The 14,591-nt window shown below is 39.8% G+C and overlaps 1 protein-coding gene across 4 annotated transcripts in view; it reads left to right on the top strand.

Annotated features, from left to right (window-relative positions):
• The window catches only part of LOC147620527 (putative LRR receptor-like serine/threonine-protein kinase At1g05700), a 185,852-nt gene extending 172,831 nt beyond the window's left edge, over nt 1-13,021 (top strand). For all 4 annotated transcript variants that reach the window (XM_086824756.1, XM_086824758.1, XM_086824757.1 and 1 more), the window contains 3 exons: nt 11,905-12,100; nt 12,264-12,390; nt 12,520-13,021. In XM_086824756.1, the coding sequence (XP_086680882.1) occupies nt 11,905-12,100; nt 12,264-12,390; nt 12,520-12,819 (623 nt within the window). In that variant the 3' untranslated portion in view covers nt 12,820-13,021. The remainder of the gene's footprint in view (nt 1-11,904; nt 12,101-12,263; nt 12,391-12,519) is intronic.
• The last annotated feature ends 1,570 nt before the right edge of the window (nt 13,022-14,591 follow it).

Raw genomic sequence — 14,591 nt, 5'->3', positions numbered from 1 at the left:
CACTAAAGAATGTACCTGAATTGAAGCTACACGAGATAGAAGGTGCTCTATTAGAGCAAGAGAGCAGAGGCAAAGAGAAGAAATGGCTCGACTCAACACAAGAGAAGAAAAAGCATTCTTCGCCCGAGGAGGATTCTCTCGAGGACGAGGACGAGGAAGAGGCAGAGTAGGAGGAAGGATCTTCACTTGCCACAACTATGGAAAGCCAAGACACATGGCAAGAGACTGCTACAGCAGCAAACCCAGTGGAGAAGGAACGACATCGGCAAACTTCATGGAGGCTCCTAAGAAAGTGGAGTCGGATCATCTTTTCAGAGAGAGAGAGAGAGAAAACCCACAATCCAATGTAACCTGCCCCCATTAGAGTAAAACCACCTCTGAGCCACCGATGATGTAAGCCATGTGGTAGATGTATGTGTGAGCACTTTAGTCAAGGTCACGGGCACTTACAGTAGCCTTGGACACATAGAGAGAGAGTGTGTCAAGGACTATGCGTTTAGGGACTTGAGGCACTAGTTGCGGACTATGAAGTAAGAGGAAAACTTGGTATAGAGTCGAGGAGTGCTAGAAGTATTCACTTAGGGAGGTGTTGAAATATACAAGTGAATAGGGTGTGTGCGAGAACAAGCCCTTGGCTAGACGCTGTAAAAGAGAATTTATAAATGTGAGAGAACCTATGAAAAGGTGAGAAGAATCTACTGGGAGAAAATAAAGGGTAGCATGAGGAGATTTAGGAGGTTTGGAGATATTCTAGGGGAGAGGTGGAGAGAATCAAGCAAAAGAGGAGGAGTGAATTAAGGAGAAATCAATGCAATTAGATGCTTGGATGTAAACTCTATAAATTGAGGCATTGGCCTAATAAGAATTTGTTGGTTTTTTTGATTATCCATGCCTACATTAAGCTATCACTAATCACATCTTAATTATCATCTAGTCTCTTTGTTAATAAAGTTGATTCTAGCATTTGATCCACCATAGCTCATCACAATGCTGTAATTTTGATTATCCATGCCTACATTAAGCTATCACTAATCACATCTTAATTATCATCTAGTCTCTTTGTTAATAAAGTTGATTCTAGCATTTGATCCACCATAGCTCATCACAATGCTGTAATTTTAACGAGAGAGAGGAGAGAGAGAGAGAATATTATAATATATATATATATTTGTAATTATTTTAAATAAAAATCAACATATTTATCATAAAATAAGACACATACACACACAAACACATACATACATACACACACACACACACACACACACACACACACACACACACATATATATATATATACATACATATATATATATATATATATATGTATATATATATATATATATACATACATATATATATGTATATATATATATTATATCGTATACTTATATATACATTGTACTCTTTATATAATATAATATAATATATATATATATATGTATATTATTTACATATATACATACATACACACACATATACACACACACATATATATATATAGATAAATAGATATATGAACGTGTGTGCATATGCGAATGTATATGTGTATGCAAGCATGTAAATTTTTTATGTGGACATTTTTATGTCTATGTGTGTGCAGGTGCATGCGCATATGTCTCTGAGATTGTGTGCATGTACACGTTGTCGTGCCATGGCACGTCTATGGTGTGAAACCGTGCATGTGAGGCCATCAAATACACATCCAGATGCATGGGTTAAGTGCCATGACGAGTCATTATATGATACCATGTACATATGTTCATATTGTATATGAGGTTCAATAAGATGAGCTGAGGCTCAGTCAGGTTTCGAAGCTTCTGACAGTGTGGTGTGAATTGTGGAGGATTTTTTTTATGTTTATGGAGAATTTTGGAGCTAGTAGAGACCTTGTGCCTTGATAGGACTGGATTATGCTTGTGGTTCGACTGCTTTATTGATTCCATGAGATGGTGAATTGCTCATAAGCTGTGCCTAACATGGTTGAGTTGATACTAGCACTGAGACAGAGGACTTTATTGTACATAATGGTTGTGGTCTTGATCGTATGCTTTAGATGGCAAGGTCGTATATGCAATAAGGTTACCGAATGAAGCCTACTTTGATGTGGTGTGGGAAACCTTAGCAAGGCTATGGTGTGAGAAAGTTAATTTTTAATGAATATTACTTGAAAAAAATACGCGTGGAATGGTAGGCGCAGTGAGAAAAATTAAAATGGGAAATGCGCGATTTTAGCTGCAAAAGGTGGTATGGCGCCGACTTCCTCGCGGGAATGACCAGAAAAAACCAGAGATTTGGGGCGGTGCTGAAGAGAGAAGTCTGCAGAAAAAAAACGAGGGGGAACAGAGGCGTGCTCGACCAGAGAGATTCATTTCTTGCAATCAATGACTGTCGATGGCGTGTTGGGGCTTGAATTAGAGAGCAAAGTTGCTGCTATCTATTGATATGCCTACTTCAAATTCACAAAACCAGCTATGCGCGAGCTGTTCGCTGTCTGCAGCGAAGTGTGTGGAAGAATATTTTTCAAAAGAAATTCGAATGAAAACGCTTTTCCCCGCCTTCAGATAAGTAAAAACATGATAAAAAATTTTTCCTTCCTACCACGCTTGTTAATACATGGTGCCAATAAACCTTCAAAGGTTTTGTAAAAAAATAAAGGGTGGTTTGATATGAAGTGATGTGAGGATATTGCATCAAGGGACATGGAATCCAAGAGTCAGAAATACAGCAACGACTCTAGTGAAAATTGACTTTGATTCTATCTTAGTGGATCTAAATGCAGGCCATGGATTTCTTTTAAAATCATGTGAATATGTTAAAGTTATGCCATATATCATTTTGTGTGAATATGTTAAAGTTATGCCATATATCATTTTGTGTTTGTGAGTTGTTGGAATTTTAAGCCAGATTTTCAGGTGATAAAGAACTTTATGAGATGTTGGGAATGGTGACAGTGGATGTATGGAATGAAAAGGGTCACATGTATGTTGGAAATACTTAAAGGTTATGTTATGCCTACATGTGATTAGCTGGAAAGTTTTGGAAAAAGAAGTCAGTGAATCTATGCTTGGAAAGGGATAAGCAATTGGAACACGAATTCAAGGATGGATTTGTCCTATGCTTTTTGGGAAATTTTGAATGTGAGATTCCTTGTTAAGTTTGGCACCAACTCTCACAGCTAGAAGTCTCGTACTTTCCTGGCTATTCCGCACACGTCACGACAGCTCTTTGGTGAACCCGACGTGAAACTGCTGGGGTGAGAGTGTGGTGAAATATATAGGGAAGCTATGGCTGAGAATTCTGAGGGTCAGGGGGTTCATTTTGACCCCGGAGTTATGCAGATGTTTCAGATGTTTACCATGTACATGCAACAACAACAAGCTGCTGAAAGAGGACAAATTTCCACGACCAAAGCATTACAATCAATTGTGAAAAAGATGGATCAATTTGATAGGAAGGACATTACAAAGTACCTGCGCAATTATATAAAGGAAATGGAGCTAAATAGGGTGACTGAGGAGGACATGGTTCGAAGTTTCGAGCTGGTATGTGTTCCTGAAATAAGAGAGCGCATAAAAGGATTGCAGACAGCACATGGTGGCAGAAATTGGGAAGAGTTCAAGCTTGCTTTAAAGCATGAATATTTTATGGAGGATTCTGAGCGAGTGACCAAACGAACTTTCTTGGAATGGGTCACAAAATCTAAAATGGGAATTTCTGCCACAGAATTGCTAAGAGAGTTTGAGAAGCGTTATGCCCAGTTGTCAAGGATAGAGCGTGTAACTTTGGACAGAGAAAAAACAGAGCTCTTCTTACAAGCAGCTGGGAAAGATCTCCAAGAGAAATTGGAAATCCTCCTTGAGGATAAGGATACAGAGCAGGGATTAAAGAGTGATTGGAATGATGTTGAGGATGCAGTCACTATGTTAGCAAAGCGACAGCGGAGGAGGGATAAAATGGTGATGGGCTCTGCAACCCCAATAACTGATGTTACCCCTGAGAATCTATCCAAACCAGCTGCTACAATTCCAAAGATAGATGGGCCGATGGATGAGCTTATCAAGGGTATGCATGACTTAAAATTGAAGATGTCCAGGATTGAAGAAAAAGGTCTACCATTGGGACAGGCTTCTATGCAAAGGCCTCAAAGCAAAGAAGGGTTTACATATAGATGCATATGGTGTGATGACCCAGAGCATGCAAAGAAGGATTGTGCTAGCTATAAAGAAGCTCTTAAAAATCAACTTGTGTTTTTCAAAGATGGGAAAATCCATCTTAGAGAGACTGGTCTTCCATTGAGTACAAACTTTGGGAAAGGAGGGATGAAAAAGCTGGTAGAGGATATGGCTGCTAGTCATGCTATTTCTATGGTTGAGGCAGCAACCTATGGATTAAAGGTTGGTCAACTAAAGCAGGGATTTGAGAATGATGAGGATTATGAGAATGAGGATTTTTGGCCATCAACAATGGAATTAATTGCGTCAAAGAAAGTGTCAAAACAAGCTTTGCATGAGGCAGGTGATTGTATACGTCTTGAGACTGGCTGGGAGGAGCCTGTGGATTCTTTATCTATTCATGCCTATATTGCCAAATGCCAAAATAATGAGGCACAGGTAGAGGAGAAGCGTAAAAGGGAAAATGAGGAAGGAGGGCCATCAAAAAGAGTTATACGTGGAAGTGAAAAGAAGGATCCTGGGCCATCACATATGCCTCCACAGCATAGCAGACCTCCACAGGATGTTTCAATGGAAGAAGTGCCAGCAAAAATGAAGGAGAAGGGTAAAGGGAAAAGTCCACTCTACAAGCTTCAATCTGATATTGAAGCTGCAAAACAGATCTCAAAAAGGTGCTTGAAGAAAGGATTCTAAACAGCAGGGTAGAATTCACACTAGGGGAAGTCTTGGGGATTGCAAAGAAAGAATTTCATGATGAGATAATTGATATTATACGAAGGAAAAGACAGTCCATAATTGAATCTATTCCATCACAAGGGGAGGCAAGCACTTCCAAGACTCATGGAGTACAGGTACAGAAAAAGGAAGAGAGAGAAAGTGTGGTGGAATGTAATCATTCTGCTGATGGGGCACGACAAGTGCGCTTTGTGGAAGAGGATGATGAAAAAGAAGTTCTTACAAAGAGTCATTACTCCAGGAGCCATTGGGCAAGAGCAACCACTGAAACCCTTGTCAAGATAGGTGATTTGGAAGAGCCATATGTCGCTCTAATTGATCATGGGTCTGAAATAAATCTTATGGCTAAAAATCTCTACAACAAATGTAAGTGGCCAATGGATGTGGATCATGGGTGGATGATTAAAGCAGCTAATAACTCATCTGGAGAGCTTTATGCAGCATGTCCAAATGTAAGGGTAACTATAGGGGATGTGAAGGATGATCAGAATTTCTTTGTTCAGGAGATGTCATCGTATCCCCTCATTCTTGGGCAACCCTACATTACAGCTGTAAGGATGGAAACAAAGGTTTTGGATGATGGTTCAGCATATGCAAGAATAAGGAGTAAAGATGGCAAAAAAGCTGTTCAGTTTTTGACAGTTTGTATTAACCATGAAAGGAATCGTGAGTCTCTTCGAGCACAGTCACTTCCAAAGATAAATAGAGAATTCATGAATTACAGGGAGATGAGGGATTTTGGCCAGGTGCCATTGTAAGGCGGGATTCCAATGGTACAAGGAAAAATGAGTTCTCGCAGGACTCAATCAATGTAAATAGTTTTCCAGCAAATTTTCAGGGATTCTCTAGCTATGGGTCACTGGTTTTTGTAAAAAGCAAGGATTTGAAGCGTGGCATGCGAAAACATATACAAAAAGAACAAAAAAGTTTTGAGCAGTGTGGTCTTTTGGGGAAGAATGAGTTTATTTCAGGGGTGTTTGATGAGGTGTCATGTGTAGATACTATGGATGTGCTTTTTGATATGGGAAGAGCATGCTTACAGGGTGGAAATGAAATGATAAAGGTGTCATCTGTGGAGATGTATGATATAATCCAGGAATTTGAGGGGGTGGAATGTAAAAACATGAATTGTGAGATGGATGCTCATGTTGATACAAAGTACAAAACGGTTGCAAAGAAGGTGAAACCAGTTGCCTTGCCCTTGCCACCAGGAAGCAAGGAGAAGATAGATGAAGCTTCTATGCAGCCAAATCTTAGAGATCCGAAGAAAATTGGGCATAAATTTACTCAAGAAACTCTAAAAGAGCTGAAGATTGGTGAGAAGGATTTTCTGTTGCCAGTTGAAAGGGAATGCTTTGAGGAGATGGTTGTAAAACATGGGAAAGCCTTTGCTTTTCAGCCGCATGAGATAGGCTGTGTTGATCCAAGTGTAACAGCACCAATGGTGATCTTTACTGTTCCACATGTACCCTGGAACCTGCGGCCAATTCCAGTACCAAAGGCTCTCTTGCCAAAGTTGATGGAATTACTAAAGGAAAAGATCAGGATGGGAATCTTGGAGCCTTCATGTGCCCATATTCCAACAGATGGTTTACTGTACCAAAGAAAAATGGGACATTGCGCTTTATTCAAGACATGCAACCTGTAAACAAAGTCACAATCAGGAATGTGGGAGCAGGCCCAATTGTGGATGAGTTTGCAGAAGCATTTGCAGGGAAAGCTATATACTCTATGGGTGATCTGTATTCGGGATATGATCAGTTCCAGCTAGATATACAAAGCAGGGACTTGACCACAATGAGAACTCCTTTAGGATTAGTAAGGATGTGTACCTTACCACAGGGAGCCACTAACTCAGTGGCACATATGATGAATGGAATGAATAAAGTCTTACGAGACTTCATACCACAAAAAACTATGCCATTTTTGGATGATGTGCCAATAAAGGGCTGTGATGAGAAAGACAAAGATGGGGATTTGGATTCAAAGGGGTGCCACAGGTTTGTGGCAAATCATATAAAGGATTGTGACATGATTCTATCCAGGCTTGAAGAAGTGAATCTTACTTTATCTGGGCTGAAATCAGTGTTTGGAGTTGGTGAAGTGCTAATAGTGGGACATCTTTGTAGTACTAGTGGACGTCGTCCTTGTCCAGCCAAGATAGATGCAATACAAAGAATGAAGGAAACATGCATTAATGTTACAGAGCTGAGGAGATTTCTTGGAGCATGTGTCTTTTATGTTATTTGGATCCCACATTATGCACATGTAGCAGATCCTCTTTATCAACTTTTGAGGAAAAATCAAAAATTTCTGTGGAGTGCAGTACATATTAAAGCTATGCGGAAGCTGAAATATTTGCTCCAATCATCACCCACTTTGAGAAAGGCAGATTATGAGTGTGGTAGGCCTGTGATTGTTACAGTTGATACTAGTCCTACTGGGATAGGATGGGCAGTAGGGCAAGATGATGAGGATGATCATAGGTATGTAATTAGATTTGGAGCAAAGGTGTTAAGCTTTCGGCAACGAAAGTATCCACAGATCAAGAGAGAGTTATGGGGGATAGTCACTACTCTAAAATGTGAAAAAGAATATCTTATTGGGGCATCTGTACTTGTGGAAACTGATTGCTTGCCACTTCTTGGGATGATAGCAAGTTGTACCACTCCAGATATTGCTATGCTTAGGTGGATTGCTTATATCAAGTCACTAAATCCTGAGTTTGAGCATATTGCAGGAAAAGATAATCCAGTTGCAGATATGCTATCAAGAGCCAGGTATGAAGATGAGAAAGAGATGATTAGTGACATTGATGATGTGGGTACAAAGTTCTATACTATAGCATATGCAAAAGGGGATCATATTTGCCTATCAAATGCACTTGAGTCTTTTATTGAGGAAATATATGAAGGAGATTGGTTTCTTATTGGTCAATATTTGAGTACTCTGACAAGGTAAGAAAATTGGTCTGACTCAGAATTTAAGAGAATCCGCAGAAAAGCATATGGTTATTTCCTAAAGGATGGGTATCTCTGGAAGCATCCTAAGCAGAGGAATGCTATGCCACAGAGAGTCATATGTGATAAAGAGACTCAAGGAAAGCTTGTGAAAGAATTCCATGAGAGTCTCTGGGCTGGACATAGAAGTGTGTGGGCCACCTTTACCAAAATAAAGGAAAAATATTGGTGGAAAGGAATGTACAAGGATATTTCCCAATATGTGGAAACATGCATGGTATGCCAAATGTACTCAAATGTGCGGCATCGTGATGGCTTGCAACCAACCTACCCACCTGCCATGCACTACAAATGGGTAGTGGATCTAGTTACAATGCCTTTGGGAATTTGGCAGATGCGGTACATTGCACTTGCAAGAGAAGATTTGACAAATCAGGTAGAAGGGCGTGCTCTTAGAACAAAGAGTATAGAAACAGTATGCAAATTTCTCTTGGAAGATGTGATCTGCCGGTATGGTTGTGTTGGGAAGATAACAGCTGATAGGGGTGAGCTAGATGTTGAAGAAGCAAGGGAATTCTTCTCTAGAATTGGTATCAAACTGTCCCTAACATGTGCTTACAATCCTGAGGGCAATGGGAAAAGTGAGCGAGGACATCCTCCAATCATTAAAGCTTTGGCTAAGGCATGCAGAGAAAGAATGCGAGAGTGGCCAAAGCTGCTACCATATGCCTTGTGGGCTGACCATACAACTCATAGCTCAGTGACAGGATACATGCCTGCAGAATTGATGTATGGTCAGAAGCCAGTGATGCCAGTTGAAGAAGTAATTCTAACTTGGAATGTATTGCCCTGGGTGGAAGGATTGAGCAGAGATGACCTCCTTGCATTGCGAATAAGACAGTTGGAGAGGAGGCCTGGAGATATAGAGCTTGCTAAAGCTCGCTTGAAAGATGCAAGGTTGAAAAATAAAGAAAGATTTGATAGTAGACACAGACTCCGGCCAAAACCTATTGAAGAAGGTGATTGGGTTCTAATGTATGACAGTAGTCTTGACAACCAATTCACTGTTCAAAGAAAATTTGCAAAAAGATGGTTTGGCCCTTACATTGTCAAGCATGTGCATGGAAATGCCACGTATACTCTGTGTGAGCTTGATGGAACAGAAGTAAAGAATCTTGTGGCTGGCAAAAGAATCAAGATATTTAAAAGAAGGCATGATAGTGATCCTTTTGATTCACAAGAGACCCAGGATGAGAGGCTTGACAGTGGTAGTATGGATATGATTGAAGAGGAAGAGGATAATCTTCCTGGAAGTGCAGAAGATGAGGACGACATCCAGTTATATGTGGACCTTGATGATGATTTGGCACATACCAGAGGATGTGCAGGTTTAGAGGGGGTGGATGTCGTGCCATGGCACGTCTATGGTGTGAAACCGTGCATGTGAGGCCATCAAATACACATCCAGATGCATGGGTTAAGTGCCATGACGAGTCATTATATGATACCATGTACATATGTTCATATTGTATATGAGGTTCAATAAGATGAGCTGAGGCTCAGTCAGGTTTCGAAGCTTCTGACAGTGTGGTGTGAATTGTGGAGGATTTTTTTTATGTTTATGGAGAATTTTGGAGCTAGTAGAGACCTTGTGCCTTGATAGGACTGGATTATGCTTGTGGTTCGACTGCTTTATTGATTCCATGAGATGGTGAATTGCTCATAAGCTGTGCCTAACATGGTTGAGTTGATACTAGCACTGAGACAGAGGACTTTATTGTACATAATGGTTGTGGTCTTGATCGTATGCTTTAGATGGCAAGGTCGTATATGCAATAAGGTTACCGAATGAAGCCTACTTTGATGTGGTGTGGGAAACCTTAGCAAGGCTATGGTGTGAGAAAGTTAATTTTTAATGAATATTACTTGAAAAAAATACGCGTGGAATGGTAGGCGCAGTGAGAAAAATTAAAATGGGAAATGCGCGATTTTAGCTGCAAAAGGTGGTATGGCGCCGACTTCCTCGCGGGAATGACCAGAAAAAACCAGAGATTTGGAGCGGTGCTGAAGAGAGAAGTCTGCAGAAAAAAAACGAGGGGGAACAGAGGCGTGCCCGACCAGAGAGATTCATTTCTTGCAATCAATGACTGTCGATGGCGTGTTGGGGCTTGAATTAGAGAGCAGAGTTGCTGCTATCTATTGATATGCCTACTTCAAATTCACAAAACTAGCTATGCGCCAGCTGTTCGCTGTCTGCGCTGTCTGCAGCGAAGTGTGTGGAAGAATATTTTTCAAAAGAAATTCGAATGAAAACGCTTTTCCCCACCTTCAGATAAGTAAAAACATGATAAAATTTTTTTCCTTCCTACCACGCTTGTTAATACATGGTGCCAATAAACCTTCAAAGGTTTTGTAAAAAAATAAAGGGTGGTTTGATATGAAGTGATGTGAGGATATTGCATCAAGGGACATGGAATCCAAGAGTCAGAAATACAGCAACGACTCTAGTGAAAATTGACTTTGATTCTATCTTAGTGGATCTAAATGCAGGCCATGGATTTCTTTTAAAATCATGTGAATATGTTAAAGTTATGCCATATATCATTTTGTGTTTGTGAGTTGTTGGAATTTTAAGCCAAATTTTCAGGTGATAAAGAACTTTATGAGATGTTGGGAATGGTGACAGTGGATGTATGGAATGAAAAGGGTCACATGTATGTTGGAAATACTTAAAGGTTATGTTATGCCTACATGTGATTAGCTGGAAAGTTTTGGAAAAAGAAGTCAGAGAATCTATGCTTGGAAAGGGATAAGCAATTGGAACACGAATTCAAGGATGGATTTGTCCTATGCTTTTTGGGAAATTTTGAATGTGAGATTCCTTGTTAAGTTTGGCACCAACTCTCACAGCTAGAAGTCTCGTACTTTCCTGGCTATTCCGCACACGTCACGACAACGTGCAAATGTGTGTGTACATGTTCATCTATGTATGCATGTGTGCCTATCGATATGTGTGTATTTCAGTGTGTGTATGCATGTATATATATATATATATGTAAGTTTATATGCATGTATGTGTGTGTGTGAGGTTAAGTAAGTGTGTACGTGTAAGTGTGCATATTTGTGTATGTGCATGCGTACATGTGCCTGTGAGATTGTGTGCATGTATTCAATGAGCAAATGACTTGATGGTGACAACTAATTGTGAGTCCCAATGCATCTAGGCTTGTGGAAAAGAAAGTTCCTTTTTAGAAGTTCAAAAATGTGAAACTCTCCTATACATACATATATATATATATACTCATTCAATGATAAAATGACTTGATGGTGACAATTAATTGTGAGCCCCAATGCATGTAGGCATGTGTAAAAAATACTTATAAAATTTTAAAAAAAAATCCTTTCTCCTTCACGTGAAAGATCTCTCATTCTCTTGCCAAATGGAGCTCTCCTTTGCTTACCACACATGGCAAGTTACAAGTAATATATTTATAGATGGACGTGTCATTAGTAAAAAAAATAAACATGTTAAACTATGCATACCAAGGTTTGACTTGGTGGCATCTTTGCAAAGCTTCAATTCAGCCCAACAGAGATGTTTGTTTTAAAGACTAGTCTTGAGCATAAGATCCTCTAGTAATTACCGCCTGTGGGTTTGCCCGTAGGGAACTTGATTATCCGTCCACAAGCGATGCCATGGACTGGGTTTTTGAACCCAAGATCTCGTGGTCCTGTCCAAACACCTCAATGATATTTTTTGCCGGTTTATGGTACAAAAACTATAACGCCACCTTAACTTTGGAACTTTTCTATCCACTGGTTGATCTAGCCTCCTAAATTAATATTAATGGATTAGATTTTTTATGTGTTGGCCTCACCGCAAACGGATGGTATATAATTACGTGCTCAGTGTGGAAGAGATACAGACTAAGTAGCAAATACTTGTAGATGTTCATTGTCTAAAATTTTCATGCGGTGAAGAGGACAGCTGCTTCATGCGCTCACGGTGCTCACAACATGGTTCTACATTCCAGGCCTTGAGTATCTGCATACGGGCTGTGATCCTACAATCATCCACCGAGATGTGAAAAGCAGCAACATTCTCCTCAACGACAAGATGCAGGCGAAGGTGGCTGATTTCGGGCTTTCAAGGTTGAAAGAAGGCGACAACGCCTCATCTTATGTATCCACTGTACATGTGGTTGGGACAGCAGGCTATCTTGATCCTGCGTAAGCTTTCTTTCAATCTTGGATAGGGTACCAATTTGTTCTAATTAAATCAAATCACCAAGTATATCTTCATTCCTTAATTATAATGCAGCTGGTAAAACTGCAGGTCTATCATCAATAACCGGGTGAATCAATTCCTAACTCTTCATATTAATGCATGCAGATACAATGCGACGAATCATCCGACGGACAAGAGTGACGTGTACAGTTTTGGTGTAGTGTTGTTTGAACTGATATGCGGCCGAGCCCCGATCGATGCTTTCAGCCGTCCGCCACATATTGTCGATTGGGTATGTGCCAAATGGTGTGAACGGAGGAATTGTTTCGCCATTAAGCTTCTGTGGATCTATACAGTCAATGATGAATAAAGGCTTTAGAAGCGGAGGTTAATATATGGTTAATGATGCATTTGGAAACAGGTTAAACCAGCCATACTGCAAGATAAGGCTGGAGACATTGTGGATCCCGTGTTGATGAACGGGTACAAGCTGGAGTCGATGTGGAAGGTGATTGATGTTGCATTTGGATGCGTGGATAGCGACCGCAGCAAGAGGCCCAGCATGAGCGAGGTAGTTCACGTGCTGAGAGAAGCTGTGAAGATCGAGATGGACAGCACAACTCGCTCTGCGGACGTGAGTAGTAGCTCCTCTACAACCGAAGGGAAAGCGCCAATCCTCCTGCGCTACGTTGAGAGCCTAAGGAGCCCAGATGAATCATGACAATATTGCTTCCAGATCTAGCTTACTAAACTTTAAATGTTTAATTAAATACTCAATGCACATACCCTAGCAAACATTCAGATGCTCAACTGTATCAAACATCCACATTACCCAAATCCAAAAGCAAGTATGGGGAGACGCTATATATGCCTCCTACCACAGCTTTTCTCATTAAAAACACCCCAAAAAAAGGGAAAAAAAATCCAAGATACTAAAGATGTATATAAATTGACGCTATATATGCCTCCTACCACAGTATGGGGAGACGCTATATATGCCTCCTACCACAGCTTTTCTCGTTAAAAAAACCCCAAAAAAGGAAAAAAAAATCCAAGATACTAAAGATGTATATAAATTGATGTGAATAAAAATATATAAACTTATGGGCAATGATCTCTAGAGTCTAGGCTCCTTAAACTTATTGGAGAAAGAGCCTAAATCATAGTATGTGGCAACACTTTTAACTAACCGTTAATACTAACGAATTAATTCTCATGGGGTCTCAAATGGACAAACCCTTCATGTTCCTGTTATATGATGATTGGCCCCTGTAGCGTTCTATTGTCTTGTGTGCATACTACTAAATAAAAAATTTCAAATTCATGAAATAATTTCATTACCAAGCACTGTAAGATTTATGCATTTATTGTAGGAAGACTTTACAAAGTATTGTCCTATTTTAAGAAGCTTAATCACTTTTTCAAATTTGCTACTTGGGTTGTATTATAATTATAGTTATACCTCTAATTAAGTCTCATGGGTCCTAAATGGGCAAATCCTTTATGTTCATGTTATATGATGATTGACCTATATACCAATGTTGTTATGTTTTCTTGCACATGCATATTAATAGATAAGAATATTCAAATTCATGAAATAAATTTATTACCAAGCACTAGACGATTTATGTATTTATTGTACAAAGGCTTTACAAAGTAGTGTGCTAAGCTTAATCACTTTTTCAAATTTACTACTTGGGTTATAGTTATAGAGACTTTTGGGTAGGTCTTAATGCTTTTGACTCACACTTAGAAGTTTCTAGAACAGTTCGATGTGTTTGCCATTACACAAAATGTTTAGATGTTTTAGTTGAACCGTTGTAGTCTCACGACTCAACCAGGAAGAAATATATTGATTTTAAAAATATTCATTTTTTTATTTAAAAATATTTTATGATATTTGAATGTCAAAAATAGAGATGATTGGAAGTGGTGAGATTAAAAAACAAAGTCGTCATCCTTACCATCACTTTGAGTGATTTTGATATATGATGTAAATTAACACTAGTATTTGTACTCCTTTACTATGACGTATGATCTAAATTAAACGTATGCAAGTCTAAGCACTTGATGTCGTGCGCCTGAGCTCCCCCTAGGTCAATTGTACCCCCTTCGCCTCCCCCTCTCTTCGCTCCGGCTCTAGGTAGATTTCGGGGTGCCTATGTATGTGGCACCCCCGTGGCACGTTGGCCTTCCAGCCGATCAACCGATGCCCGTTGCCAAAATTGGACATTGGCACTATTTTTAATAGCATGCAAAGTGAAAATTCGTGATTTTTAAATGACGACTGCATGTGTGGGGTCAATTCATGGGAGTCCCTTTGCGTGCTTTTGCATGCTGACAAATTTTGAAGCATGATGTTGTGATTTCGAATCGTCTCTCCCATCCTCTGGTTCATTTGGTGCCCGTCCCCTTTGCTCCAACAAATTTTGAATCGTCCCTCGCCTCCTCTTGTTCGTTTGGCACCCATCCCCTTTGCTCCAAGCTTACCTC

The sequence above is a fragment of the Cibotium barometz genome, chromosome 31, assembly GCF_041138505.1.
Source record: "Cibotium barometz isolate CiBa-2024 chromosome 31, ASM4113850v1, whole genome shotgun sequence".
NCBI lineage: Eukaryota > Viridiplantae > Streptophyta > Polypodiopsida > Cyatheales > Cibotiaceae > Cibotium > Cibotium barometz.
This window is presented reverse-complemented; position numbering and strand designations above follow the sequence as displayed.